At 37.8% G+C, this 18,394-nt stretch overlaps 1 protein-coding gene across 4 annotated transcripts in view; it reads left to right on the top strand.

Moving 5' to 3' along the window:
* The first annotated feature begins 1,018 nt into the window (after positions 1-1,018).
* The window catches only part of mtcl1 (microtubule crosslinking factor 1), an 87,095-nt gene continuing 69,719 nt past the window's right edge, over positions 1,019-18,394 (top strand). For all 4 annotated transcript variants that reach the window (XM_032566343.1, XM_032566342.1, XM_032566344.1 and 1 more), the window contains exons 1-3: positions 1,019-2,269; positions 8,458-8,682; positions 9,104-9,262. In XM_032566343.1, the coding sequence (XP_032422234.1) occupies positions 1,478-2,269; positions 8,458-8,682; positions 9,104-9,262 (1,176 nt within the window). In that variant the 5' untranslated portion in view covers positions 1,019-1,477. The remainder of the gene's footprint in view (positions 2,270-8,457; positions 8,683-9,103; positions 9,263-18,394) is intronic.

Below are 18,394 nucleotides of genomic sequence, written 5' to 3'. Positions count from 1 at the left end.
AGTTCCTCCAGACTAGCGGCAGCAGTAATTAGCATAACACCTGGAAGAACTGCAACTCTGTGGAAGTCATCATACAAATTACTTTTCTGTCCAACTCTATTAAAAACGGCTGTAAATAGTTTAAAGCTGCAGGAGGTAACTTTTATTAAATATGTTTATTTTTTCAGATTTGTTAAAAATGTCACCATGTCGTCACAGTTTGGTAGGAGACAGATAATCGATGGAAAAATCAAGCTCCTCTGACTTCTCCCAAGGCAAACTTCAGGAATACACCATTCAATCAAAAATGACCAATCAGAGCCTGGAGGAGGGTTTTAGCGCTGTCAATCATGCTTGTGTTACACACTGCAGTTTCTACCCAATAGCAGAATGCTAGGCTAGTTAGCATGGCCACCGATCACTGCAGTTTCCTGTAAAGGTAAGTTGTTTCTCCGCCACTAGCATATAGCAGTGAGCATGATGTTGATTGACAGCGCTAGGACCCGCCTCCTGGCTCTGATTGGTTGTTTCTGATCTTTTCACAGATTATTTGTCTCATAACATGGTGACAGCTGTAAATATTTTTGTAAAAGTGACATGCTGCGGCTTTAATGGATAAGGTTTGTTGTGATGACAAGGCAGCTGTCTGAAAGAGTAGGATCTTCTTAAAGAGACAGAGACGTCAAATTGGAAAGTAATGTCTTTTCATTTATGTTTGCTATATACACTTTTCATAACAATTCAAGGTAACAGTTACTTGATTGTATGACAGTGCGGTAAAGTACAAAACATCGCCCCTACAAGCTATACTTTTCAGATTTTTACTTGTAAAAGAAAATGACTCATCAAAATGCTTCCACCTAATTTACCACAACTTCGCTTTAACTTTGTTGTGAACATTTGGTTCGATATTCTGTTCCCCTTTATTGAGCTTTTGCATAAATATTTGTCCCTCTGTGAAAAGGTGTTCAACAGCCTCCAGGACATGCGCAGCCGAGCGTGGCAGACCTGGTCCCACAGAAAACAAGGGGTGTGAAGCAGCAGCGCATGCGCCTCGCAGGAATCCACGGGCGTCGAGCCTCACACCGCAGCGATTGCAGATTTTACGTGTCATTTGTGAAGGAGAGCGACTGGCTGGGGGTCCGGAGCGCATGAAACGGGAACGGAGGAGGAAGCTATTTGACTCCGGCTCACTTCTGTGATTCCCAAGTTGAGTTGAAGCAGCCCGGGCTGCAGATGCAACCTGCCACTAATCCCCTCTCCTTCATTGCAGTGTTTCCTCTGGAGGCTCCACAGGCAGAGGGGACTACAATGACAACCTGGTGAATGTTGCTGGATGGAGTGAAAAGCAGCATCCAGGCCGCCGCAGGATGCGCATCCCCAAACCGACAAGGAAGAAGAAAGCAGAGCAACCTGGCTGCTTCCCTGCAGGCGCACGTCAGAGATTTTCCTCGGTGCCGTGGATTGATCGCTTCCTTCCTGATCATCCCCCTGTATAATGGAGAGCTCCAATGGCTCCGACTCCAAACCGCAGAGCCAACAGTTGGAGAAGAAGAGGCTGAACCGAGCGCCTTCCCCGGCGAGACCTTTCCTCAAGGATGTGCACTCCCGCTCCAACAAGCCACCTGCCGTCGTCCCCAAATCCCCGAAACTCGTCAAGCAGCAGCAGCAGCAGTCTGCCACGGCGTCCTTAGCCCATCCGAACCGAACCTCCAGGCGCAACACAACCGGGGCCAAAGAGAAACCAGCCACGCCAAAAAGTAGCATCAAGTCCCCCGCCGCGAAAAAACCCACGAAGACGCCGCAGCATGCAGTGGCAGCAGCCAGCAGCACCAAGCCGGACAGCACCAGCAGTCCGATTCGCACCAAAGGCAAGAAGGGCAAACTAGCCGCGGGATCCCCGGGGCCTCTCAGCCATGGGTCCCCGATCAGGGTTCCGACCGGCGCGCAGCTCAGCCGGGTCAGCCAGACGGACAGCAGCTCGGACCTGTCGGACTGCCCGTCCGAGCCGCTGTCAGACGAACACAAGCAGGCGCCAGCCGCCAGCGACGCCGAGTCCGGCACCGGCTCCAGCGAACTGGATCAGCCGGTGGGCGATAATTCCGCTGCTCCGGCGCCCACCGGCGCGTCTCCGGCTCAGTCCGCTCCGGGGCCGCAGGGAGAGAGACAGAACCCGGAGAAACCGTACACCAGCGCACAATTCAAACCGGCAGGAACCAGCAGGGCTGCAGCCGAGGACGACCTGCTGCGGGAGATAGACGAGCTGAGATCTGAAAACGACTACCTCAAGGTACAGACTGGGTTTGATAAAAGCCTGGAACCATAGCTGATAGATGCAGGGGCGCCTCTAGAAAGTTTTATGATGGTTGGCTAGATGGGGGGGCTTTAATTTTGTCTGAATGTCAAACCAAAATTCAGAATAGCAGAAATTTTAGTTTTATTTAGATGTGGGAGTTGAAACTTATGCTGTGTCCCAGTTACCTCTGAAGTCAGAACTCTAGGTTTAAAGCTGCAACATTTAACTTTTATAAAAAATATATTTTTCCCCCTTTTTTTTAAACTGTCACCAAAGTACAAGATGACAGATAATCTGTGAAAAGATGGAGCTCCTTCATCTCCTCCCTGAGCTACTGTTGCTGTCTGCTGAAATACACCACTCCTGGTTAGAAACAGCCAATCAGAGCCAGGAGGCTGGTCTTAGCGCTGTCAATCTACCTCATGCACTCTCTGCTAAATATGGTATTGACAGAGAAACAACTGTTTGTCCTTTGACATTGGTGGTCATGCTAACTAGCCAATCACAACCCATCAGAGCCAGGAGGCGGGTCTTAGTGCTGTCAATCAATGCGGTTCAATGTGCTAATAACAGAGAAACAGCTTACCATTCCAGGATGTTTATCTGCTGTCATCCGTGGCTAGGCTAACTAGCATTAACGACAGACTATGTTGTGGTGAACCAGTTGAAGCAGAGAGCAAAAGGGAAGACGTGAGCAGTGATTGACAGCGCTAAGACCCTCCTCCCGGCTCTGATTGGATGTTTCTGACTGAATGATGTATGTCTGCAGTTAGAACTGGGAGAAAGCAGAGAATTTTATTTTTCACATTATCTGTCTTATACTGTCAACATTTTAGCAAATATGTCAAATAATTTTTTTTTAAGTTACATACTGAGATTTGGATTTCCATCATGGCGGCGCTCACAGACATTGGTTGCAGTAGCTTTCATAAACATCATTTTAAGCAAGCATAACTTTTAATTTGTTCAGTTTACAGTTGCAGGTGCTACATCCATGTAACATGTTCATTTTAGACGCATTTTTACATGTGCGTGTTGTAAAGTAAACATGTTTCCACCACATCTTAATACTGTTGATGCAATGAGCGGCCATATTGAAACGCGGAGTCGCCCAGTAAATGCCTTACAAGTCGGAGTTGCTCTCACCAGTGGGAAATCTGACCTTGGAGAGCGTTCCAGTTGATTTTTTCAAAAGAGACATTAATTAGCACATCTTACCAGCTGTCGTTATCTATATTCTTGTGTGTTCAGCCAATCAGCACCAAGGAAAATGAATGGCTCTTCTGGATTGGGTGCTTTGTGTAGGAGCATTTCAGCTTCCTAAGCTATGTTTTCTTTTTTTATATTTCAGATTTCCCTGCAAAAAATGGACAAATATGCAAATTTTCCACGAGTAATTTGGAGAGACATTCCACAGACAAAACCTCAAATACATGATGATCCAATGTATTTACCAAAAATCCACTAGTTTCACATGTTGGAATGTGAAAATAATGTGCAGTTTATGCATATAATCATAAAACCATCTGACCACGAATGGGGGGAATTAGTGGGGGAAGGGTGCAGCAGTCTTCACAGCTGATTGTCATTTATGTCCTTGACTTTTCACCTGCTTTATTATAACTTAATTTTTCATCTATATCTCAAATCTAAACACATTCCCACTGGTTTTCCATCCATCATGTCATTCTGGTAATCTTCTCAGCCGTCCCTGTGGATTTGATCTTTATTTGTGGGACTTTTATGAGGGGGAGGCTTCATCCTGGTGCTTCCCCATGTTTTTTCTCTTTTTTCATATTTTTCATACTATTTCAGTCAAATCTAAAGCCTATTCTGACATAAAGTCTCACGTTTTGCTCAGATAAATGCATCTGTGCCGATGAGAGCCAGATTATGCAGGATACAATATTCTCACTGCAAAAACAGAAAACTGAGCAAATCTGCAGTTTGGTAAAACATATTTTGCGTATTTGTTTTCGTTTGGTGTGTCTTTGTTTTGATGCAAGTAATTTTGATCTACCGCAAATCTGTTAGTAAACTTAAAAGAAGACAAAAACTAACTTACAAGTATCTTTTCAGCAAGAAGTATTAGCTTGTTGTAAGTAAATAATTCCTTAATATTGGTGGCAGATTTTCACTTTTAAGAAGAGATTTTTCCATGTTATGAGTGAAATAATTTGCATTGGAACTAGTGTTTTTTTTAAAACAAATATTAAGGGATAATTTACTCAAAACATGCTAATATTTCTTGCTGAAAAGATACTTGTAAATTAGCTTTTGTCTTCTTTTAAGTTTACTAATAGATTAGCATTCGAAACTAGACCAAATTACTCAGTAAGATTTTGTGCCAATTATCTATTTCTTTAAAGATTATCTGTAAAAGCTGAATATTTGAAGCATATTTTTTAAAACAAAGCTTGAATCTATCTTGGACTTTCTGTCTCATTCGCTGCTTTAAAATTCACCTACAGATCGATAAAAAAGACAAAAACCCCTCACAAATAAAACATCAAGCTCTTCTCCATTTCGAAGATGACACGGTTACACAGATGAAAGTAATGTTTCAAACTTGATCACTTGTTTCTGTCTCAATTGAGACACAAGAGAGTTAATCAGCTTTGCTGCCTCTGGCTGAAACGGCTTTATCCCCCAGGACTTGATGACAGTCAGATGTCAGAGTGTGGAGGAGGTGCGTTCAAAGACCCTGGGTGTTGCCGCCTGCCAGCTGGGTCTCTAAGGTCCTCCAACCTCCCCCCAATAAAACATGTTTACTGAAATAACCGAGTTTCCCCCCACTAAGCAAAGTCTGCAGTTTGGTAGAACATCTTTGTTTTCATTTGGGGTGTCTTTGTTTTGATGCAGCTGGATTTCTGCAACAAGTTCCCCTCGAGTGGCTGGTAAATTTATCTTTAGCTACAAATATATGCAAATTTCGTGTCCGTGAATTATCCAATTAACTGGTCTGTCACTTTCATTTTTATCCAGCAGATTCTCAAATATTAACTATTTATTAAGAGTGGGCTTTTATCGTATTGTTCATAATTTATCGTGATAAATTTCTTATCATGATAAGAATTTTGATTTCTTGTTGTCACAATAAATTTCAGTTAATGATTTTTAAAACACCCAAAACTGTCCAGATTGTAAGTTTTAATATTTTCTCCAGTTTGTTCAATGATCGCATCGTTACTTATCAATAAATATGTAACTTATTGAGACATAATAAATTATGTAATCATATTAAACTGCATTTCAATGCAGTTTGATTATATTTAATCGCATTTAAAATAATTAAATTCAGTTACTGTGAGCAATGTAGTGACACAAATAATGCTACTTTATGTGAAAAAGTAATAAACAGTTTTCATTGTCACTATTGTCGTTATCACAATGTTACCACAAAATATCGCGATAAAACTCTTAGTTAATATCACTTACTCCTGCTACTTATAAATACTAATTTTACACCAGATATTTTTACTTTTTAAATAAGAACAAATAGAATAAAAACAGTAATAATTAATAAGAATATTGGATATGTCAGGGTTAATTATACCAAAACAAAACTTCTGATTTAGTTTCAAAAAGCTGTGAAATGCATTTCGATATTACTTGTATCTTTCTTTCTACTAGAAATGTCATTATTCCAAAAAAGCATAAAACAATTAATTTAAAATAACATTTCGGATCTTATAGTTTTTGATTTATTTTGGTAAATTTACAACGTTACAAAACAAGGAAACAAAATAAAATTCTATTTTGCAAACTAATAATTTACCTAAAAAGCTTTATGATTCCTTAATTTGCACTTACTTAATTTTTCTCATGCCTACATGACATTATATCGTCATCTTTACAACTTTTCTTTTAAATTTGTGATCAGTCTTGTTGCTCACAATTTCATTTTTATGTTTAAAGTTTAAAAATATGCAGAATCGGATTAGAAAAGCCACATTGAGGTAACTTGATTAAGCCGAAAAATGTTTGCAAAACAAAATGGGCTCAAATTCACAAAAAAAACCCAACCCGTGTTGTCTTAGGCAAAAAATTTATTTAAAAAAGGAAATTAATTACTTATTTGTATCTTTTAATGTATTTCTACTATCTATAAAATGGCTTAATTCTGTAGAATGCAAATTTTTTTTATCTGATTAATCGTCAGATTACTAAAATAATCATTAGTTGCAGCCCTGGATCAATCTTTTCAACTTAGAGACATTTAATTCCTCATAATTAGACCTGTCACAATAAATCAATAAATCGCATGATAAATTAAAACAAGCTCAATAACTTCCATTTGTACAATTTATTGTTTTTCTTTTTTCTCTTTTTCTACCAAAAACTGGTTGATAAAAGTCTTTAGTCTGGTGTTTTAGCCATTTTCTAAGGATAATTTTGTTTACAGAGACTTCATAACTCATTTTATTTGTCGTTTCTGCTGTTTTGCTCATTTATTTTGGATTTTTAAAATGTCTTCCAGTTTCATTTGAATTTAAAGTTTGTTGATCTTTCAGAATATGTTTTTGCATTATTATGACATTACCATTATATTACTTGAAAATGTTCTCAAAACAATATTATCGTTTATCGCGATAATATTTATCGTCCAGTAAAATTTATTGTGACAGGCATAGTTCTAGTAGCAAATTAAAACCCAGTCAGAAAATTTCCCAGCTCATATTTCATTGAGAAAAAAGAACAAAAGTTTTCCTTTAAACCTTTTTATTTTGCATATAACCTTTCTAAGCGATCAGAACCGCTGACGGCTGAAGATATAGTGTCTTCAAAAAGAGGACCAAACGCTCCTGTAATAAACACCAGAGGTTTTCTTTAAGTGTGCCGCTCTGAACCTGTGCATTGATCGCTTCGACCGTCTGCGCGGTCGTTAGCTGCTTCCTGCTCAGATAACACTGGCCTCAGTGCTTTCCCAAATCAGGATGGATTTAGTTTTCTTTAATTGACACGGTTCTTCCTCCTTCGTTGTCTTTTCATCACATGTTGGGATCGCTGTCCCCGGGAAAATCTACGCAGTAAACAGATCCGGGACAGAGACCTCTGCATGTTCATGAGACGATTCAGCCCAAATAAGGATGTTACGTCATCATTACTGGAGCTCCTGCTTAACCATTTAAAAGTATTAACATAATCCACAGAAGTGTATCATGTTGCATATTTCCCTTAATATATTTATGCCAGAAAATAACTTAAACCCGTCCTTGTGACTGTGGAACCTTTTCTTGACCTTTTAAATTCGTTTTTATGACACAGCTTTCATCACACTGACATTTACTGATCAATTTTGTCCCGATTTAATTTTCTGGTCTTTATAGCAGAAAAAATAAACATTTATTTAACAAGTTTCCTTTTCTTGTGTCTCTCAGATCTGAACTTTCTGCACAGTTGTCCTAAAAAGAGGCTCAGTTTTAACTTTTAGTTGCAGAAAAGCTTCATAAAAATGTTTTTGCCTTCTGAATGACAGAAACCTTAAACTATATTAATATTTTTGCTGCAACAGCTGAAACTCACATTAAATTTATTCAGCTCTAGCATGTTTGGTCAGCTGGTTTTGTATGCACTGTACAATGGCTGCTGGAAAAGAGAAGTATTTTGCTATTGACTTGCTGTCCAGAAACCACTTGGTTGTGCAGAGGTCTCTGCTAATGCTTTTCAGAAAGAAGCCTTAAAATGTATGAATATTTTGTTTTAGTGGAACAAAACTCACATTACAATGTGTTAATTTGTGTAAATTTATTCAGCTCCAGCACATTTGGTCAGCTGTTTTTACAGCTGTATGTGCAGTACAATGGCTGCTGGAAAAGAGAAGTGTGTTGACTTACCAAGAAAGCACTTGCTGCATTCTTGTTGGTTGTGCAGGAGGCTCTACTAATGCTTTTCAAAGATGTACACTTGGATAATTGTGCATCTTTTCTCAGCCATTTTCACGTGCAAGTGTACTCGTTACGTTGGGGGCCTGGCCAGCAGCAGCTTATTTGGATTTTAAGCAGCTTAAAATATTCGAAACTGAACTGAAATCTTATTTTCTAAGAATGATTTTGTGCAAAAAATGTAATCATGTTTTTTATCGCCCTTACACGTGTACAAGGTAACAGGTCACCTTTTAATTTGATGACACATTAAGACCCAAAACATTTGCTTGTTTCCTCCATCTCTGCGTCTCCCAGGATGAAGTGGAGGAGCTGCGAGCGGAGATGGAGGAGGTTCGGGACAGCTACCTGGAGGAGGAGGTCTACCAGGTGCAGGAGCTGCGGCGGGAACTGGACCGGGCCAACAAGAACTGCCGCATCCTGCAGTACCGGCTGAGGAAAGCGGAGCAGAAGAGCCTGCGTGTTGCTCAGACGGGCCATGTGGACGGAGAGCTGCTGCGCAGTCTGGAGCAGGACCTCAAGGTGCTGCTTGTTGATTCGATTCGTCTGAAATTTATTTTTGTAAAACCTTCAACAGAGAGGAAGAAAAACTTCTATGGCTTTTTATTGCATACAGCTCAGGAAAAAATTAAACACCACTTTCAATGATCAGTTTCTCTGATTCTACTCTTTACAGGTTTATGTTTGAGTAAAATGAACATTGTTCTTTGATTCTACCAACTACTGGCAACATGTCTCTAAAATTCCAAGCAAAAATTTTGTATTTATTTGCAGAAAATGACATAAAAAAAAATAACAAAAACGGTGAGTCAGTTGGAAGACATTCTGCTTTACTCTGCTTTACTTTGTGTTCCAGTAAAAGACGTTAAAGTATTGAAGTCTGAAAAAGGATTACAGATGAGACCACAAAAATATTAATCTGGTGCAACTGAACGGTCCTCAGGTTGCTAAGGACGTGTCGGTGCGTCTGCACAACGAGCTGGAGAGCACGGAGGACAAGCGCAGCCGAGCGGAGGACGAGAACGAGACGCTCAGGCAGAAGATCATCGAGGTGGAGATCTCCAAGCAGGCGCTGCACAACGAGCTGGACAGGATCAAAGAGGTGAGGCAGCGGCGCGTCGCTAGCATCTGTTAGCATCCGTTAGCATCCATTAGCAGAGGAACACCAGAGGCTGAACTTCATGAAAACTGTTGGATCACAGAGAGAAAACTCATCAGGCAGATCATGCTGCAGAGCCTTTGCTTTCTTTATCGGTAGAGTTTGGTAGTAACTAGTTACATTTACTTGAGTAACTTCTTTTAAAAAATACACTTTTAGGAGTATTCTTACTACACTGTATTTTTTACTTTTACTTGAGTAAAATTTCTGAATTTTCTACCCACTGAATGAAAAACAAACATGTTTTAACCAAAAATTCATCAGACACAGAGACACACCTGCAGTTTCTTTTTAAAATCTTATAAGTTGTTTTTTTTTTTTTTAAAGAAACTGATTTGGAAACATGTTTATTTGATCTTTTGTTATTGATATTAATTATTTTCATTTTGGTCTTTAAAATACCAACATTTCCACACAGCTTTATAATTTGGTTCGATTAGATACTCCGAGCTCGAGTCGCCTTTTCACCAAATACTTTTGTTACTTGAGTACTTCCTGGACGGCTCCTTTTTACCTTTACTTGAGTAAAAATATGTTGAAATATTTCAACTCTTACATGGTTAAAATTTCTCAGTTTTTAATCGAAAGAAACCAAATTGGAAATTTTTTTTTTGCCTCATTTTGTTATTTATATGAATTATTGTCATTTTCGTGCTTAAAATACCAAAATTTCCACTTAACTTTAAATTTTGGTCTGTCTGATGATGTAATTTTTAAATATTGAATGATTTATAATTTGATGAGTTACACAGTATTTGAGTTGACGTTTTACCAAATACTTTTATTCTGAGGCCTAATCGGGTAATTGGATATAAATGTTTTTATATTCAGCAGATTTTTAATGTGATATTTTGTAGAATATTAGAAATTCATTAAAGGGGCAGTATTATGTGATTTCCTGACACATAGTGGCATTTTATAGCATAATCAAGTAACTATGTTTGCTTCAGTTGTTATGAAAATTCTGCATATATTGAATATGACTTAAAAGAAATGTTACTTCCTGATTTGAAATTGGGCCTCTGTCTCTTTAAAAACTCCGCCTTGAGGAAGCCATCACAACATGGCTCCTCTATTAACTCTTTAGCAAAGTTTTTACCAGCGGTTGACTGAGCTGTAGCTCCAATAATGAAGTCAGCAGTGCCACCAGGTGTTTGCTAATTACTGCTGGCTAGTCTGAAGGAGCTGATCTGTGAGGCTGAAGCTCTGAAACTTGGAGGAGGAGCTGTGCCTCGAAGGCGGAGCTAGGTCCAACCAGGCGTTTTGCACAGCTGAATGGTTGCCATGGAGATTACAGGATTTGTCAAACCTGCATAAAATAATTAAAGTAACACTCAAGGTATATTTTTGATGAGTGAATAACATTATAACATGATGTAAAGCTCAAAAAGTAAATTTTACATAACACTGCCTCTTCAAAAATGTGGAATATTCATAATTGGCATCTCAACATTCACCAGTAGTATCACAGTTACATGTTTATTATGTGATTTTTGCAGCTGTGTTGCCCAGAGAAAGTAGGAGGAAATTTTTACTTTGTCGGTCGTGAAGTAAAGTCTCAGCAGTAATCAGATGAGCTGAGTTTATTCTCAGAGCCGCTCAGGTTGGACTGCTTAGACTTATCAATTCTGACAGCAGCAGGTTAGCCACCGTCTGCCAGCCCAGAGGAAGTAGGCCAATCCCAGACACACCGAGCAGTTTTTGATTCCCAAACTCTGTCTTTATCTGACTGGTGTGCAGCTTGGATTCAGATCTACATTTCTATCAAAACAAAAAAACACATTGCAGTTGCGATATTTCTACACTTTTGCTTCTAGAAAGTATGTATTTATTGTCACCATGACAGGTTTCAGTCTCCGTTCAGATTTTGCACTTTGTTGGTCCTTGTTGTCGGTAAAATGATGCATTCATAAGCCTGTTGCAGTCGTATTTGATGCTATGGGCATTCATCAAAGTGTACATTTTCAGTAAGGATGTTGTTTTTTCATTTTCAGATATTATTTTTATACCATTTGAGAGAAAAAGTCTCTCCACTGGTGGAGAATATGAGGAAAGGAAACGGAAATGATGCATAAACAGTGTCCCCAACTTCAAAATAAAAGCATAAATTAAAATATCTTACTTTGCAACCAAAACTTCAACACAAATGTCAAACATTAAAAGTAATCTGGGAAAATTAACTTGGGGGAAGCTAGGTGCTAAGCTAAAAATTTTCAGATTTAGCGAAAATGCTAATATGCTAGACGGAAAGTTAGCAAAGCCATTAGCTTGTTAGCAAATTAGCAAATGTCGTCCTTTTGCAATAACCAATAAATCAGTTAATGACATGATAAATTCATAATTTTTCTCTTTTCTCTCTTTCTACCAAAAACTGAATAATCAAAGTTAAGACTGGTGTTTTGGTCTCAACTAGCCTTTTTTTTTAGCACAATTTTGATTACAGAGATTTCATAATTAATTTTATTTGTTGTCTTGTTTGATTATTTTGGATATTTAAAATGTCTTCCAGCTCCAGTGTTAAATACTGATCATAATTTAAAGTTTATTGACTTTTGAGAATGTGTTCTTTCATTATTGCATTGCTTGAAAACAACAATATTATCGCAATAACCTTTGGGACAATTTATCGCCAGTCTGTCGCAGGGCAACACAGAGACAGACAGGACAAACAACCAGGCACACACACTCACACCTAGGGAGAATTTAGAGAGACCAATTTACAGTCATGTTTTTGGACTGTGGGAGGAAGCCGGAGTACCCGGTGAGAACCCACGCATGCACAGGGAGAACATGCAAACTCCGTGCAGAAAGGCCTCGGGCTGGGAATCGAACCCAGGACCTTCTTGCTGCAAGGCAACAGTGCTACCAACTGCGCCACTGTGCATTCATCGTCCAACTAATTTCTTGCATACATGCATGAGCAGCAGATGACATGCAGAGCGTCTCTTTGAGAGAAAGGGGAGGAGATGAGTCGAAGGGCTGCTGCTCCAAATGATTGCAGATTTATTTATTTTTTGTCTTCCCATGTGGTTCGTCCCAGAAAAACACGCTTCCATTTCTGGGTGTGATTTTATTATTATTTTTTGATGCAACACCCCCGCCTTGTCTTTAAATAACAGCTCCACATTTTTTCAAATACTTTCTTTTCACTTTTGGAAGGAGCCTGTTGAAGTTTTAGTAAACAGAGTAATTATTTCAATGCTACTGATTGAGATGTGCAAAAACAAGCTAATTGTAAAAACCGGAGGTATAACTCAGCTGCTTGACTCACATTCTCAGATATAAGAGAAGGAAGTCAGGCTTTACTGATAAGAAAGTCGTCTGACTGGAAGGAGAAGACGCTCCTGATTTACTGCTTTAACCTCACCTTGTAAATCATCACTGAGGAACAAGAGAAAACAAACATCCTTACTGTTGAAACCAGAAATCCACTCAAAGCATTAAAAAGATACTTGAGTGTTTTTTTTTCTTCCTGTCTGACTATAATCGCGACTAAAATTTTCCTGTTGTTTTAAAACTGCACGTTTTAAGGCACTTTGAACTACCCTGTTGCTGAAAACGTGCTAAATAATAATACAAAAAATCTTCTTATGTTTTACTTCTGTTTGCTAAATTCCAAAAATACTTTATTTATCCCAAAGGGAAATTAAATGTTGTTGGGTCTCCTGTAGCAGTCACTCTCACAACGAATCTGAAGAATCTTCTGACCAAAGACTGCATGGCAGTATCACGACTGTTGTGACATGGATGAAAACATTAGTGGTTAGTGAGCACTGCTAATCCACCTCATTTGCTTTTGCTGCTCATCTTTAAATCTCTGGCTGCGTTTCAAATGTGCACAAAGTTTTGCACACATTTGTAACATGTGCAAAATTTTGTCAATATTCTCTTAATATTAAATAAACACAACTGACATGACGCCGGCTCCAACCCCATTCGAATGTAAGAGCAGACCTCCGGCAAACAAGCAGTGTTATAATGGTAGAGGTAGCGGCACTCAATGCGTTACCCGAGATATTTTTTGAGTCATTTTTGGATCATCAGCCAACAGAAAGATTCTCCATTGAGTCCTACGCCAGGTCTGTAAGGCTATTAGTGGAAAACAGCAGAGAAATCAGCGTTAAACCCCAAGAGGAACATTTGTGAGGGATACGTAGTTTCATTTAATGCAAGTGTGAACGTTGTGTCTGACGCATTTTGCACATACAAAGCGTGTGGCTAATGACTTAAATATTACTGGCTTGTGAAAATCTGCTTTCAGGAGAATGCTTAAAAATAAACATTAGCATAAAAAGCTGCTTAAATGTAAATACTGCAGTTACTGCAGCACTTGTTTTCATGCTGCTATAGAGCTCCAGTGGAATTTACACACTGGAGCAGCGCTGCGCCCCACGCTAACTAACTGCATCTTAACACCTAAAATAAAATTATTTATGTTGGACTATGAATGATAGTCATAGTCTATGAAAGAAAATGTTAATTTTGCCAAAGCAACTCAAGTCTGTTTTGGAATAATTTAAAAATGATTAATTATTATTATTATAATAATTCACTAATTTCAAGTTTATTTTCTTTTATTTTGCTTCTATGAAAAATATAATTAATGTTTTTCTATAAGCTTAGAATCCATAATTTCAGAATCTATAAATAATTAGAAACGTCCCAGTCGACTTGTTTTTGGTTTTATTGTAGCCAGTCACATTTACAGACAGCACCACCTTCACATTAGAAGGAACAAAGACAATGAGTTAAGAGACTAATATTGTAATTTCGTATTGTTTATGTTTATGTGTTTATGTTGTTATTGCAGGGCGACTTCTAGTTGTTTGGTCTGTGAGTGTTTGTTAAATGTTGTAAGTGGTCAGAAAAAGTTTGACAAACTGATTTAAAGCCAATCTGGTTGACAGGATCTGCTGCTAAAACCAACCAGGAAGCGATCTAAGAGTTGTTTTTGGTTTTTAATCAAGCTCGGCCTTCTGATGTGTGTAGTGAAATGAAACGAATGAAATGTCTGCTGCATGCAGAGCGTCAGGTAATTTATTGTGCGTTCCCACTCTGCTGTGATAAATTCATCTTTCATGAAAGACGAATGCTTGGCCTCTGTGCGGTTCTGTTCCTGCTCACTGACTTCCAGGTTTTCCTCCTGGCACATTCCCTCCTCCTCCTGTCGCCTCAACACTCCGTAAAGTGGGGACGTAATTTACTCTCCGCTTATGCTTTTTATTTAAACCATCAGTGCGTTTAGACGCTGCTTTTTATGTGGGATCTCTCTTACATTTGGTGAATTGTGACCTTTCAGGCAGTCAGCTGCGGCTCATTTGTTCAGTTAAATAGATTTTAGTTCAATATATTTTGCAGCTTAAGCTTGGAAATTATTACATTGAAAAATGGACACTTCTTGCTTGCTAGATGGATCATTTATTTTTAAATTATTTTCTTTACAATTAATGGAAAAAATGTAAAATATTATCAGGTGATAATAAAAAGTCTAACCATCCACTCTTATACTTTTTTCATTGGAGGGAAAATTGAGAAATATCTGATTTTTGTTGTTACAACATTTTGTACAACCTCCTTTCACAAATTAAAAGTCTTATTTTATAACATTTCACTAGCCGTGTTGTTGCAGTTCATCCTGAACAAGAACTGGTTAAAATGAACTGATTTATGTTCACAGTTTACTATAAACTTAAACTAGTTCTTGTTCATTTAACATATTTTAACTAAAATAAAGTTTAAATATATATTTTGTCCATTCTCCCGTTGTCTTTGCTCACACAAATTGTGTTTTTATAATGACTTAATTATCAGAATTGATATTTTAATTAATGTATTTGAATGTTTTTAGTATCAGAAAACATATTGAGTCTGAAATCAAAAGCACTTACTTTAGACTATTCTGTAATTACTGTAATTTGGTAAAATGGTATAAAAACAACAATATTATCATTTATCTGGGACAATTTATAATTTGGCATAAATTGTTATTGTGACAGACCTTCTTATTAGGCTGTTTTTCTTCATATGTTCACACTCAGAAGCCAGTTTCAATAATCTCAGTTGTTTATTGCTCACTGATTGAGCAACAACGGCAGCATGAATTATGAGCTTTTGTTTTATCACACCTAGAAAATTTTAATCCAACAGGAAATCCTCCAACATTGAGTCTTTTCTAGGCGTGTTTTGCTTCTAAAGCAAACGGAAACATGTTTACATTTTAATAAGTCACAGTATCTGAGCGACAGTGACTTGTCTTCATCTCTCTGTCTTGTATTTCCCGTTCTTCTGCTTCCCTGCTGTAGTAATATAAAGGAATCTCATTGACCTACTTAATATCCTGTCTGACTCCACCAGCAGGAAGGGGAGCGTTCACGAGGAGAGGAAAAATCTGCTGCAGTGACATACATCCAAATGAAACATATCACCATGTATCTGCTGCGCTGAAAACCCCCAAATTTACCATCTATGGAACAAAGAAAAGAGTTTAGAGCCGTTTTTCTGGACAATATGCTGCAGAATTCAAATCCTTTTAAAGCGTCTCTCGTATTCTTCTGTAGGTAAACTTTGGCTTGCATAGAGAAAATGGGGCAACCATCAATTGTGTGAAACCTTGAGGAGTTTGTTGCTTTCCTTTGAAGTTTAAAACCCGTGAAAGGTTGAATTTGTCATCCGCGCAGACTGGATTTTCTGAAAATGTTTTGCAAGTGATATAATTTACTGAAGCATCAAAGCTGCCACTCAGTAAACGAGAGCGTCGTCGTACAAACGTCAGAGTGCCTCTTAAAACGTCTTCAGACAAATCAAGGCTTTTCAAAACAGCATCAAAAGATTATTTGTTTTGATCTTCAGAGATCTTAAGGTTCTGCTTGTATTTTCTGTTAATTCAAGCATCATCTACATCAGATCAATGATGGAAAATATAAATTTGATGTGGCTTTTTGGCTAACAGCAGCAGAATTAAGAAAAATACTTTTATTTTTAGTGATATGCATCATTTATTTATAACTCAGTTAATAAATAGTGATGATTTTATGTTTTCTTTGTCAAACTCAGCCATAAGTGCAAAACAAACTACAAACCTGAGACTGAAATAGTGATGTACTTCATTTTTAGTACAGGATAAAGATGAAGGGCAGGACATGTACGTTCACACAAATATAAAAGTATTAAAATGTATAGAAAAACAAACTTCAGAGTAAAATACTATACAGTAAAGGCAAGATTATAGCATAAAATAATGTACAATTGTCAATAATGATTCCTCATTTCTGTGCATCTGAGTTGAATAATTAAAAAAAATAGAGGAAGGACCTGCTTCAATGCTTTTTAGTGCACCTAGGATGCAGCAGTTTGTCAGTAACAAATGTTTTCTCCTTTATTTGGCTCAGACACTGAGGAAACAATGCCACTACAGCTAGCTAAGCTAACGTTTTGTAAGTTAGCTTACAAAAAAGATGAAATTGCACCACATAGCCTTCAAAATAAGACAGGATTGTACAATGTATGAAAATGAAAACTGCAAATACCAACAGAAATGTTATGTAAAATAAATAAAACTCTAATGCTACTAGGGATGGTAGCATTATTGAGTTTTTTGGGAGCAGTGATGGTTATCCACCTTATTACTGGGAGGCTTACTGGGGAAACGATTATGGGTTTTACTTCCAACGCCCAGCGAAAGTAGCAGTATTTCATTGTAATTTGTAGGGTTTTTTTTTTGCTAATCTACATTTATGATAGAAGTTACATCTCTCTTTTGGGTTATAATACAATATCTAGTAAAACTTGTTTACGGACTCGCCGTCTGCTTTCAGAGAGCTGTAGTTATGAGTTTAGTCACCGGGAGCGACAGGAACACGATCGTTAAGTTTTGTAACAGAATGACCGAGACTTAGCAGCGCTGCTAGCAGCTCGTTTCTCTGAAGAACAGACAGCAATAAAGAAGAGAAAAGCAGAGAAGCTGGTCTGAGCTGCAGGTTTGTGCCGACAGTATAAAACAGCAGAACTACATAGCATTAGCTTGGTGTGATGTGAGTTTTATTTTTCGTTTGAATTTAAAAAATAATAAAGTTCATGATCTGAGTCTTTATCATTATGACTGGGCCAGCAAAATTTATTTATAAGACAAAATAAAATATCTGGGATTATTTAGTCCATCAAAACCAGAACCTCAAGGTTCTCTTTTGCTGAGTATCGCTGCAAATCAGCGGAGAAATGACCGCAGCTGCTGCGCTCCAGAACATAATACGGACCAAGTTGCAGTGATTGGTCATGGAAAGAGGAAATATAGAAAACATTAAAGTGATTGGTTGGACTTGTAGATAATTGAGATGTTTGCTGAAAATTGCAAATGATGAGTAAATTTAGATAAACAGTAGCACAATTAAGTAAGTATTTTTACCTTCAGTTGTCATAAAAATGGCATATATAAATATCAAACATGACTTAAAAGAGATTTCATTTTGCAATTTGACATATTGAAATTGGGCCTCTGTCTCTTTAAGAAGCTCCTACTATTAGCATTCGGCTCATCATCGCAACAATGCCCCTCCATTATGCCATTTACATAAATTCTTAATGTTGGCCTGAGAAGTAGTTTGTATTATAAGTTCAGCAGACTCACAGTTCCACCAGGTGTTTGTTAATTGCTGCTGCCGCTAGTCTGGAGGAGCTGAGTGAATAAAATAACAATATAACATAACGTAAAGCTAAAAAAAGTAGATTTTTACATAATACTTCTCCATTTTAAGAAAACAACAGGAAACCACTTTCAGTGGCTTTGTTTTCTAGCTGTAAGTTATTTTTACCCATTAAATCATAAGAAGCAAAAAACAAATCAACAGAATTCAAAGGGTTTATTTTCCATGTAGAACAGAAATCAGATCCATGACAGATGGATATTCAGATATATTTCCCTTCTACAAGGCGTTTTTGTGTTTGAGTATTTTACGCTAAATAATCCAGTTCCATTTCTTTGAAGCTGCAAGAGAATCCCAGTAGATTATCTGGAGTGCAAATGTTTGATATGCAGGAAAAATTAAAAATACCGAAACCTCTTTCAGTTTGCAAACCGCC

This window comes from Xiphophorus hellerii, chromosome 6 (assembly GCF_003331165.1).
Source record: "Xiphophorus hellerii strain 12219 chromosome 6, Xiphophorus_hellerii-4.1, whole genome shotgun sequence".
NCBI lineage: Eukaryota > Metazoa > Chordata > Actinopteri > Cyprinodontiformes > Poeciliidae > Xiphophorus > Xiphophorus hellerii.
Note: the sequence above shows the minus strand (reverse complement) of the source record. Positions and strands in the feature narration are given on the sequence as shown.